Source organism: Delphinapterus leucas, chromosome 7, assembly GCF_059928025.1.
Source record: "Delphinapterus leucas isolate spDelLeu-1000000601 "Yukka" chromosome 7, BTC_Dleu_Yukka2, whole genome shotgun sequence".
Taxonomy (NCBI): Eukaryota; Metazoa; Chordata; class Mammalia; order Artiodactyla; family Monodontidae; genus Delphinapterus; species Delphinapterus leucas.
Window position 1 is genome coordinate 55013934 of NC_143135.1, and position 12777 is coordinate 55026710.

A 12777-nucleotide genomic window follows, 5' to 3' on the forward strand; every position below is an offset into this window, starting at 1 on the left:
AAAGGAAGAAAGAAAAAGAAAAAAAAAAACAAGTGCAGAGAGGGGGATTTAGTAGTACAGTGGACCCTTGAACAACAAGGGTTTGAACTGCACAGGTCCACTTACAGACAGATTTTATTCACTACAATACCACACCATCTACAGTTGGTTTAACTATGTGATATGCAATTGGTTGAATCTGCCAACGCGGAACTCCATACAGAGACAGCCGGATGGCTGACTGTGAAGTTATATGCGGATTCTCCACCACACTGAGGGTTGGCATCCCTAAATCCCCTGTTGTTCAAGGGTCAACTGTACATATCTGTATAACCAATACCCAAAATGAAAAGGAGAGTTACACCATGACAAACCTCTAGCAAGCAAAGGATAAAAAGAAAAACTAAAAGTACATCAAAATAGCCATCATTACTAATTTGAAATAGGTGACATTTTTTCTTTCAACCAACATTTGGGCATCTACTATATGCTAAGTACTATGCTAGAAACAAAGTGAATAAAGCAAAATGAATTCTTTATGGAGCTAAGTCATTGACATGTTGCCTTTATTTCATGTGCTTTTTTTTTTTTTTTTTTTGCTTTAAAGAAAAAGAATATGCTTCTAAGGAGCTTATAACTCATGTGTCCCAATGTGATTTTCTCACATGGTCTGAAGTTCCTCAACCACAAATCTTTTGGAAAGCTAATGCCTAAAGTTTGGTTGCAATTTCCTAGACACACCATATTATTTCACACTTCTGTGCCTTTTCCCATGCTGTTCACTACCTGGAATGCTCTTCCATCTCCTCTTCAATCATCCAAATTTCCATAATAACTACAGTGATGCTATGATATCCCCTGGGAAAAGTTAGGTATTTGCTCTTTTATATTCCCAATGCAACTCCTCTCTTAAAGCAATGAGAAGCCCACACACCGCAATGAAGAGTAGCCCCTGCTCGCCACAACTAGAGAAAGCCCGCATGCAGCAACAAAGACCCAATGCAGCCAAAAATAAATAAATAAATTTTTAAAAATATTTTTTTAAAAAGTTAACTTTAACTAAGATTTAATTCTAAAATGAAGTTTTAGGGCTTCCCTGGTGGTGCAGTGGTTGAGAGTCCACCTGCCGATGCAGGGGACATGGGTTCGTGCCCCGGTCCGGTAAGATCCCACATGCCGCGGAGGGGCTGGGCCCGTGAGCCATGGCCACTGGGCCTGCGCGTCCGGAGCCTGTGCTCCGCAACGGGAGAGGCCACAACAGTGAGAGGCCCGCGTACCGCAATAAATAAATAAATAAATAAAATGAAGTTTTAGAACAGAACATGGCATTATAATAAACTGGGAAAAAACTATTCATCTCACTAACATTACCCCTGCCCTCAAGGAGATTAAAGTCTCATAGGCTAGACTGTAAGTGCAAAAAGTGTTATAAGTATTTATTTATTTATTTTTGGCTGCGTTGGGTCTTCGTTGCTGTGCGCGGGCTTTCTCTAGTTGCAGCAAGCAGGGGCTACTGTTCATTACTGTGAGCAGGCTTCTCATTGAGGAGGCTTGTCTTTGTTGCAGAGCAAGGGCTCTAGGGGTGCGGGCTTCAGTAGTTGTGGCTCGGGGGCTTAGCTGCTCCACAGCATGTGGGATCTTCCCAGACCAGGGCTTGCACCCGTGTCCCCTGCACTGGCAGGCAGATTCTTAACCACTGTGCCACTAGGGAAGTCTCTGTTATGAGTATTGGGATATAAAATCTACACAGGACACTGTGCGGTAAAATGGCAGAAATGGTTAATTTAACTTGAGAGACAGAGAAAGCAGGAAAAATTTCACATGAGCACTTGGTGCTTAAAGAGCAGATTAATGATGGGCAGGAGTACAGTGAGCAGGCCAGGGAAGGAAGGTGGAAAGAGAATATTCAACTCAGGTAGAAGGATGAAGAAAAGGCATAAAGATGTGAAACAACCTTTCATACCTTCAGAGACCTGCAAGCAGTTCAGCTTGACTAAAACAGAGTAGTAATGATGATAGAAAAGTGAGGTTGAATATAAAATGGGATAAAGAAATAGACTCAAGACATGGAATAGAGTATGTGAGAGACTGAGGTCTAAGTTGGCTCCTTGGTTTCTGATCTGGGTGACTTGGGTGGATGGTGGTAATATTCATGGTGAGAGGTAATTCAAGATTAAAAGTAAATAAGGCAGCAACTCAATTTTTCTTTTATAAAGCCTCTTAGAAAACTAGTTTTCTTAATTCTTTTTTTGAGATATAATTGACATATAACATTATATTAGTTTCAGGTGTACGAAATGATTCAATATTTGTATACATTGTGAAATGATCACCACAATAAGTTAACATCCATCACCACATAACTATAATTTTTTTCTTGTGATAAGAACTTTTGAGATTTATTCTCTCAGCAACTTTCAAATACACAATGCAGTATTATTAACTATATTCACCATTATACATTGTATAATTATACATGGTAAAATTAACTGTACATTATATCCCCATGACTTATTTATTTTATAACTGCAAGTCCGTACCTTTTGACCACTTTCACCCATTTCACTTCTTGGTATAAGACTGCTCTTAAATAATTTGGTTTTGTGATTACCAAAGAGATACATAATTAGTATTGAAAAGGATATGTGAAAAAATATGATACAAAGAAAAAACAACTTATAATCCTACCATCCAGAAAATTATTAAGATAAACTTGTACAAATATAGGGAAAAAAGGCATACAGATAGGATAAATACAAAGCTAAACAAATTATAAAACAAAGTTCACTAAAAATATGTATCATTACAGAGTGTACACTATATTTGCCCATATAATAACATTTTTTTTAAAAATCACTGCTTCATTGTCTATCTTTGCTGCTAAACTATGAGCTCCATAAGGACAAGGATCTTATCTATCTTGCTCACCAATGTATCCCCAGTGTATAGTGTACCTGGCACACATTAGGTAATCAATTAACATTTGTTGAAAGAATCAATCTTTTTTTTTAAATGAAGCCCCAGATTACTCTCTCAAGCAATATTTGATACTTCAAAAATTCTAACATAAAAAGAAAACAGAAAACACGCTGATACCCTTTGTAATGGGATCTGCCACACAGTAAAAACAGAAAAACAAAAACACCCAGGCACAGTATATTAAGGCTATATCCATCAGGTAGAGAGCCAAAGAAATTTTCTCAAATCCAGGAACACACAGAAATACCTTTCTTGAATACATGATTCAGGCTAAAATGTACTTTGGGTCTGAATTGTTCTTACTTTCCCACACTATATGAGGTTGTACATCTCACCATAAAGTTGTCATAGACATAATTTTAGTCTATTAACTTATAGACTAGAATTCATAGACTACTAACTCCAGTTGATAAAAAAATCCCAGAGAGGGGACTTCCCCGCTGGTGCAGGGGTTAAGAATCCGCCTGCCAATGCAGGGGACACGGGTTTGATCCCTGGTCCAGGAGGATCCCACATGCCGTGGAGCAACTAAGCCCGTGCGCCACAACTACTGAGCCTGCACTCTAGAGCCCACGAGCCACAACGACTGAGCCCACGTGCCACAACTACTGAAGCCTGCGTGCCTAGAGCCCGTGCTTCGCAACAAGAGAAGCCACCGCAATGAGAAGGCTGTTCACTGCAACAAAGAGTAGCCCTTGCTCTCTACAACTAGAGAAAGCCCGCGCGCAGCAATGAAGACCTAACGCAGCCATAAATAAATAAATAAATTTATATATATAAAAAAAAAAATCCCAGAGAAAAAAATAAGCATTTGAATGATGATAGTAACTCAAGCTCAGCTTTGTTACTTCTTACTAGATTAGAAAATCCTTAAAAGAAGGGCCCATGTTTAATGTCTTTTTAAAATAATCACCATAGGGAATTCCCCGGTGGTCCAGTGGTTAGGACTCTGCGCTCTCAATGCCAAGGGCCTGGCTTCAGTCCCTGGTCCGGGAACTAAAATCCCACAAGCCGCATGGCCAAAAAAAAAAAGGGTATTTTAAAAAATACATAATCACCATAATGTTTACTGCACTTAGAATATAGCAAATATTCAATATACAAATTAAGTAAATGAAGTAGCTAATAAATGCTTACCTTCCTTACTAGCTGAGAATTTAACAACACTGGTAAATTTCAAGGCAAACTCTGTAGTAATTTAAAAAAGAAGAAAGTCAGTTTTCATTAACAGGCCCAATTTTAGCCAGAAAACTCCTGTCCCTATTACCTCCAGTTCTGGGACAATGCCAACAACCTCCCTCCGAACGTCCATAACTTTTGGTTACCTCAACTCTGTGATATACCAAAAATGATGGAAAAGAAATACCTTTCTCTCCTTCCCTCTAATAAATGTCTAAAGAATATTTCTTCTTTCAAAGGTGGAAGAGCCAAAACTAGACATTTCGACCAAACGAGGTTGTGGTTCCAGCAATGCTACCACCAACAGCCTACCACTGTAGATCCATGCAACTCCTGGCACATGTACCTGGTAAGATCTTTTGCTCAAAGCAACAGATGGTGACTCTAGTTATGGTAAAGTCATCTTTCTACTTCATGAATGAACCTAAAAACTGCTGTCACACAATTCGATTATCACCAACAGAAGAGAACATATTAAGTTTCAATCACAAGTCCAGTTAAAAAAATAAGGTATGTCCTTTTTTTTTTTTTTTTGCGGTACGTGGGCCTCTCACTGTTGTGGCCTCTCCCATCGCAGAGCACAGGCTCCGACGCGCAGGCTCAGCGGCCATGGCTCACGGGCCTAGCCGCTCCGCAGCATGTGGGATCTTCCCGGACCGGGGCACGAACCCGTGTCCCCTGCACCGGCAGGCGGACTCTCAACCACTGCGCCACCAGAGAAGCCCGGTATATGCTTTTATACTTGACATTTTGACTGCAAGAGTTAAACTTCAATTCATTTAAAAATGTGAAACACAAATCAAAACTAAAATTACACTAAAAATTAAAAAACCAAAACAAACCAAAAAACTAATGATTCAACTTAATACTATACAGTAACTCAGTCAACCTTATCCATACACACCTTAATAGACTGTCATTAGATACATATAACTTCTCAATCAGTACCCATACAAAGACTATGTTTAAAGAATGAAAAACTATATTTTTCTCTTGAAGAAGAATGCCCTCTGGAGGAGAGGTAAGACACTTGGGAGCCTTGGATGTTGGTAATTCCACAAAGTCAATGTCCACTTTTGTTTACAGTCATACCTCCTTATCAACCACCTCCCATCAAGAGGAAGCTGGGGAGGTCCATACAGAGCACAGAATTGGGAGGGCTACAGTAGACTGAGGGAGAGGGAATAAAACATACCTTCAGTTGGCACATTCTTTTCCTATTCTAACTAATATCAATAACAAATCTAAGATTCTACCAAAAACTGTATAATCTTGGGCACTGGACAGCTGAATCAATCTCTTGAACCTTAGTTTCTATGCCTGCCAAATAGGAATAATAGTACCAACCTCAGAGAATAGTTGTAAGAAATAAGGAGCTGATGTTTGCACATAGTAAATGCTCAATAAATGGTAGCTTATATCCTTAAGACTAAACAAGTAGTTTATAAAACCAAATTTAATAATTGACACTGTAGGGGATGAAGAGCATTCTAAGCCGAAGCCATAATGTCAAATTAAGACTTATAAACAAAAATTTAAGGGAAAGATCATAAAGGGCCTAAACAAGGACAATATAGAGAAACACAGCCTTGTTCAAAGATGTCATAATGTCGATATACCTACAACAATGACTAGGTAAAAAAGAATTTAACTGGCAACTCAGAAGAATATACTTTACAAACCTTTTAAGGAATAATCGCACTAGGAAAAACCAAAAGTTTTATAAAATAGGATTATTGAAATGGCACTAAGAACTGCCTTTTAAAAATACTAAAATGTATATAGAGCAAAATTCCTTTGATTATAACAGACTTTTCCCCAAGAGCACAAAAGCTCAACATTACACTGTGCTTAAACTCCTTTCTCACTACAAGCTAAAAATTTAACATTTTCATTCCAAATGTACTTTTGTGTCTTCTACCTCACAAATATCTTTAATAAAATTTGTAATACAAGAATATTTAGGGAATTCCCTGGCGGTCCAGTGGTTAGGACTTGGCACTTTCACTACCAGGGTCCAGGTTCAATCCCTGGTTGGGGAACTAAGATCCAGCAGGCAGTGCGGCATGTCCAAAAAAAAAAAAAAGAATATTTATAAGTACTTGGTTTATGAAAGGATTTTTGAAACATTTCATTTGATCCTCAGATATTACCTCTATTTACTCAAGAAACTGAGGTCCATAGAAATTAAGTAATTTGCCCCACAAACTACATATTTACACTATTCAAGAGGTTGATTCAGCTGTCCAGAGATTATCAGCAAAATATTTAGTTCAACTAAAACCAATGTCTTTTAACTCTTTCTAGTACACCACAACTCCTTCCCCAAGACTCAGTCCAAATCTTCTTAGTGGGAGCAGTATTATCAACTACTACAAGTAGGTTAACCATCACCAAAGGCCTGAAAATCTTTTCCCTGCACAGTAGCAGCATTTCACCTGCAGAGACTTTTCACTAGCCAAGGATCTTGAACTGCGTAACATTAATTATTATTCTTGGATCACCTTATGACAAGATCTATTATTATAGTTGAAACTATACCAACAGTAATGCATGGCTGAACCCACTGGTATAATCTCTCAACTCGTATTACTTCTCATTTTTTACTTAGCTAGTCGCCCATTGTTCAATCCTAGATAGAAAAGTAACATGAAGTATTAGACTGACTCTGATATTTTTTCTTGTTACTAACAGAAGCCAAACGCAGTGGCCAAAATACTTAAAAGGAATGGAGAAGCAAGCAATCTTATATACCACCCAAAATATAATGCCAGGACAGAAAATTTATGCCTGCATTCCAACTTGGTCCAAATACATTCCAAAAACAATTTACCAGCAATCCCTTTCCTCAAATTCCCACATTTCTCTCTTATAGATACATTACCATCATTTCCCAAGGTATCCTAAAAGTAACTTATAAGGCACTCTCCTTCATAATGACCACTCTCCTTCATAATGATCATTTCCGTAAAAGAAATGTAAATACAATTTGATAGCCATCAAATTGCAATTGAAATTACTATATTGGGGAGTTTAACTTTTCAAGAAATTCTGCAGAAGTCTTTATATAATATAATCTTTTATTTGCCAGAGTTTATGAATGGTAGAGGAGATCTGGGCAGGTAAGAAGAGATATATGCCTGTACCATAACTGCTGTATTAATTTGAGTCTTTGGTAGCCATAATATAATTTTCTCTACAGGTAATATTTTGAACAACTTCACACTTGGGCTCTTCCTAGCTATGTAAATATATTCTGTTAACAGAAACTTCTTCATTTCCATGGAGAATTAAAGACCGGCCCTGATTTCTTGTAAAGGAAATAGCTATCTGTTTTGCACAATACCCAGTCCACTGTGGCCACCTAATACGGACAAAAAAGGGGAAAAAAAAAAAGACCTATTTGGAAACGTTTCTTCTCTAGCCAAGGGCTGTTCCCAGATAAAGGCAATGCTCAGAGTACAACAAAAAAACCCTTCTCTGAAAAAAGAAATGTGCCAGAAAGCAGAGGCATGGATCGGGAATAAATAGGGAGGGAGTGAGTGTATGCGCTCAATGAGGGCTGGAAGCAGCAGGCGCAGCGCGGAGATGCTCCAGCGAAAAGAACCACCAGCCGCCGCCGCCGCCGCCGCCGCCGCCGCCGCCGCAGCAGCAGGAAGTTTCAATGGGGCCGGGCAGAGCATGCGCCCTGAAGCCGCGCGGTGGCCTTATGTGGAAGGAGCACCGCTTGCGAACACCAATAATAGACCGGCGGCACCAGAGAGAGAAACATGAGCAACAAGCACCTTCTTCAACTGTTTCCCCTCCGTCTGAGCCCCTCCTCCACCCTACATACTAACCACCCCACCCTACCCTGCAAATGGGAGGGCGACTTCTTCTTCCCCTAAGCCTTATGCCAGGATGAAGGGGGAAGGGACTGGAAAAGTGGGGAGATGCTCTTCTATTATTTGGGGGGAGGTGGGGAGGAGGAAAACTATGGGGGAGGAGAAATTAACCCTCTACCCTCCAAAGTGGAGAAGCTGAACCGACTGCACGCCCCAAAGCGAGAATGGAGGAGGACCCCCTCCTAAGGAGGAGGAGCAAACCTCCGGACTCAGAGGAAGGAGTTTGGGGGGTTAAACCAGCCCTGGAGGGGAAAGGAAAAGAGACCAGAGCCGACTCTCTCGGGGGAGTTCCCACTAGAGGGAGGGAGAGATGAAGTGTCCGCTGCCCCCGCCCACCCAGGTGGAGGGAGAGAAAGGGGCGCCCCAAGAAGATGAGCCCAGCCTCCCCGGAGATGGTAGCGAGGATGGTGGGAGGAGGGGAGGGAGTGAGGGAGGAGTAGAGGAGAAAAGCGCAAAGCTGGCCGGAACCTGCGCTCCCCTTCCCCCGCCACCGAGAGGGAGAAGGATTGGGGGGCCCGGTCCCCGCCGCGGGATAGCAGTCCCAGGGGCGGCCGACCAGCACAATGACCCCTCCCCGCCCCCAGCCCAGACCTAGCCCGCGACGCCCCCACCTCTGCTGGGCGTCGGGCGGAGTGGCCCTATGGGGCCTCCGCCCCGCCTCCCCACTGCCCAAGACCCCGGGGGCTGGGAGGAGAAGATCGGCCGGGCTGAACTGCGCCCCAGCGGGAGGACAGAGCCGCGGAGGTCCGGGGTGTCTGTGAAGAGCGGAGAGAAGGAGCATGCCAGGGCCGCTTCCCGCCGGGCGTTCGGGCCCCTAGCTTACCTTCTCCGTTGCCGACGTCCGGCGGCGGAGCTTGCAGCACCCGCTCCAGCTCGGGGAACGGCAACTCAGGCAGGTCGAGCAGCGGCCCGTAGCGCTCCAAGAAGGAGCAGACTACGGCGAAGTTGGGGCAAGAACCCGGGCAGCCCGGAGGAGCCATAGCCACCGCCGCTGCCGCCGCCGCCGCCATTTTGAACTGGAGGATGGAGGAGGAGGCGATAGGGGGGTGGGGGGAGTTGGGGTGCCGAGGAATGGCAGGGCAACCTTACAGACGACAGGAGGCGCTAGCAAGTGGGCGCCCCTGCGGATCCGAGCGTCTCAGGCACGGCGCAGCGATCCCACAATACAACGGCGGCCCGGAGCAGTCGAGAACCGAGTCAGACGTAGGAAAGAGAGGCGCCCCGTGCCTTTCGCTTTCTGCTCTCTTTCCGCCCCCCTCCCTCGCTCCTCCCACTTCGGGTTCGCCACTGCCTCGTGTGACAAGGGGAATGAAAACAAGGGCTGCGGGGCAGGGAGGCGGGCTGGAAGCTGGAGAGGCGGGAGTTTTAGGAACAGTGACCAATAGGCTTGAAGAGGGCGGAGCTTCACTCGATAACAGGCCAAAAGACTTTTTCAGGGCCGCGCGAGTTGTGGGGGGATCGCCTGGCCGGGTCCTCGGGAGCAAAGGTGAGAGGTAAAGCAGGGAGCCGTTCGAGATCGCTGCTCCTTGGAAAGAGGGCGTTGGGTAAGTTTGGGGGGGCACTCCCGGGACAGAAACTGGGGCACCAGATGGTGGGGGAAGTTGAGGAGAGTGAATAAGAAGCAACAAAAGAGCAGAATAGGGGGGAAAAAAACGATTCTGAGAAAAAGTTGGAGAAGGGAAAGGTGGAGAGGTGCCCTGAATTAGGGGTTGGGATGGAACCTTTGTATGGAGATGTCTCAGTGAAAGTTTGCTGAGGGATATTGCTAAGGTACAAGAACCGCACCTGTGCTGGAAAGCAGTGTCTGAAAACTCTGGGGGACGAGGGCCTGATGGAACGAGGCTCTGCCGGGATCACAAGTCTGCGGAGTTGGAGCCCTGCTAGGAAATCAGGGTCTAAAGGGACCAGGCTCTTCACAGGGACCAAGGTGTGAGCGGACAGGGCCCTGCTGTGGTTGCCAGCGTGTGAGGGGGAGGGGCTTTGTTGAGGCACGAAGATCTGGGGACCAGCCTCTGTAGCGGCCCAAGATCAGAGGGTGGACTAGGACTGCACTGAGGGTGGACATGGTAGGAAACTTTGTGCAAGGGCAAAAAGTTTGTTACAAGACAGGGTTCCGCTTCGTTGGGAGAAGCAATGAGCATTCTCCCACAAAGAATCTCGGAAAAACCATCAGTAATGCAAAGTAGAATGTGCGGCTTGGGATACAATGTGCATTTTGGTTAAGAGCCTGAGCTTTGGAGTTCAGCAAGACTTGATTTCTAACGGAACCGCCTCAGGACATTGCGGAAGATTTTTTGTTTCTTTGAACCTCTGTAAAGTCGGGGTGATAATAGTACCTACAACATAGGATTTTACTAGATAATTCACAGTACATTGAGTAGCACAATGCCCTGGCACACTGTAAATACTTTAAAAATATTAGTTGCTACTATTGAAGAAAATTCCTAAAACTTAGAGTTCAGCTATTTGTAATTGATAGTTTACTACTTTGAGCCAAAAATTTCAGTGTGCATTTAAAATTTATATAGTATCTACTTACTAAAAAGAATTTCAAAGTATAATATAAACCATTTAAAATAGGACCATTTATAATTAAAGGAAAATAAAGAAATATATAGGCAAGTAATTATATTGGGAACAGAAAAAATGATTACCACAATTAAAAATTGAATTTTGTTCTGCATTTCTAGGTAAAAAAGGGAAAAACTGTAATGTTCTATATCAGACTAAGAAAGAAAGAATACTCGTTTATCAAGAGAAAAAAATTCTATATTATAAGAGGACTTTATTACCTAGAATACTGATTCTTAATCTCAAATAATATACAAACCCTTTTTGGGACTTCCCCATCAGTCCAATGGTTAAGACTCTGCCTTCCAATGCAGGAGGTGAGGGTTTGATCCCTGGTCAGGGAACTAAGATCCCACATACCAGTGGGGTGCAGCAAAAAACTTTAAAAAAAAAAATTACAAACCTTTTTATTAATTTATTTATTTTAAAATTTTATTTATTTATTTTTGGCTGTGTTGGGTCTTTGTTGCTGTGCGCGGGCTTTCTCTAGTTGTGGCGAGCAGCGGCTACTCTTCGTTGCAGTGCGATTATGGTGGCTTCTCTTTGCTGTGGAGCATGGGCTCTAGGCATGTGGGCTTCAGTAGTTGTGGCACGCAGGCTCAGTAGTTGTGGTGCTGGGGCTTAGTTGCTCCACGGCATGTGGGGGTCTTCCCAAACCAGGGCTCGAACCTGTGTCCCCTACTTTGGCAGGCGGATTCTTAACCACTGCACCACCAGGGAAGTCCCTACAAACCCTTTTTAAAGAAAAAAATGTTGGTTTAAAATTTACAAATACTGGGAGGGGAGGAATTGGGAGATTGGGATTGACACATATACACTATAGATACTATGTATAAAATAGATTACTAACGAGAACATACTGTATAGCATAGGAATTGTACTTAATGCACTGTGGTGACCTAAATGCAAAGGAAATCCAAAAAAGAGGGGATATATGTATATGTATAGCTGATTCATTTTGCTGTACAGTAGAAACTAACACAACATTGTAAAGATATGCCAATAAAAATTAATTTTATAAAAAAGAAAAATAAAATTTACAAATACTCTTGAAAATATCAGTTTAAGAAATACTGATGTAATTAAAGTCTATACAGCAATATGAATGTACTTCATGCCATTGAACTACACACTTAAAAATGGTTAAAATGGTAAGATTTATGTTATCTATGTTGTGCCACAATAGAAAAGTTTAAAAAGTGCTCGTTTCGGCAGCACATATATTAAAATTGGAATGATACAGAGAAGATTAGCATGGCCCCTGCGCAAGGATGACATGCAAATTCATGAAGCATTCCATATTTTTATGGGGATATATGTGTATGTATATCTGATTCACTTTGTTATAAAGCAGAAACTAACACACTATTGTAAAGCAATTATACTCCAATAAAGATGTTTAAAAAAAAAAAGTTTAAAAAAAAAGAAAGAAAAGTCTCACTTTAGGAAAATGTGATGAATTATCATAGCAAAAGAGAAGTCTTAATTTAATGTGTAGTAAAATATTTTAAACAACACTGGAATGAAACAGAACTAAACTAAAACATATATTGTATAACAGGGAATATAGCCAATATTTTACAATATAATGGATGTAAATATAGTATAACCTTTAAAAATTGTGTTTTAAAAGTGTGAATCGCTGTGTTGTACACCTGAAACTTATATAATGTTGTTCATCAACTATCCCTCAATTAAAAAAATAAATAAATAAACTGAAATATATTGGTAGAACTCTCAAACTCCCAAGTATATATATCTCTATACCTGGGGCCCCGAAGACCCCAGTTTAAGAAAAATTTGACCCAGAACTTATCAGTTTTGCAAAGATACAAAAATCTTCATAAGATCATAACTTAATTGACCTTAAATGAAAGGCAGGTACACAATATTAAATAAAATCATATCTTTGTGAATGAATTTTGATGGAAAAAAAACCTTCAAACCAAAAGAAAGATTTAGTTATATCGTTTTCTGAACACTACCCCCCTGCCTCTTTCCTTTCTCTCTCTTTGCTTTCAGCTTTTCCAGCACCTCACCTGCTCTCCCATGGGATTGTAAATATAACTTTCTAAAAAAAAAGCTTTATATAATTTTTTTCTTTTCTCAGTGCTGACACTGTTACTCAAAGCGGGGACTGATAAATAAGGTTAGAGTTTCTGCTTTTGTAATCAAGATTGGCATT

General features: G+C 41.7%; 2 protein-coding genes and 1 non-coding gene across 4 annotated transcripts in view; 2 read left to right on the plus strand and 1 right to left on the minus strand.

The window, feature by feature from the left end:
* The window catches only part of RSF1 (remodeling and spacing factor 1), a 169909-nt gene extending 160594 nt beyond the window's left edge, over positions 1-9315 (minus strand). Inside the window, exon 1 of one of the 2 annotated variants that reach the window (XM_022593906.3) lies at positions 8845-9315. In XM_022593906.3, coding sequence (XP_022449614.1) covers positions 8845-9031 — 187 coding nt within the window. In that variant the 5' untranslated portion in view covers positions 9032-9315. The remainder of the gene's footprint in view (positions 1-8844) is intronic. The other variant, XM_022593903.3, reaches the window with a different exon arrangement.
* Positions 9316-9414: 99 nt separating this feature from the next.
* The window catches only part of AAMDC (adipogenesis associated Mth938 domain containing), a 33294-nt gene continuing 29931 nt past the window's right edge, over positions 9415-12777 (plus strand). Inside the window, exon 1 of the mRNA XM_022593909.3 lies at positions 9415-9565. The gene's annotated coding sequence lies outside the window, so the exon portion shown is untranslated. The remainder of the gene's footprint in view (positions 9566-12777) is intronic.
* Positions 11792-11898, plus strand: LOC115802642 (U6 spliceosomal RNA). Its single transcript, XR_004023157.1, has one exon. It is a non-coding gene; the product is annotated as a U6 spliceosomal RNA (small nuclear RNA).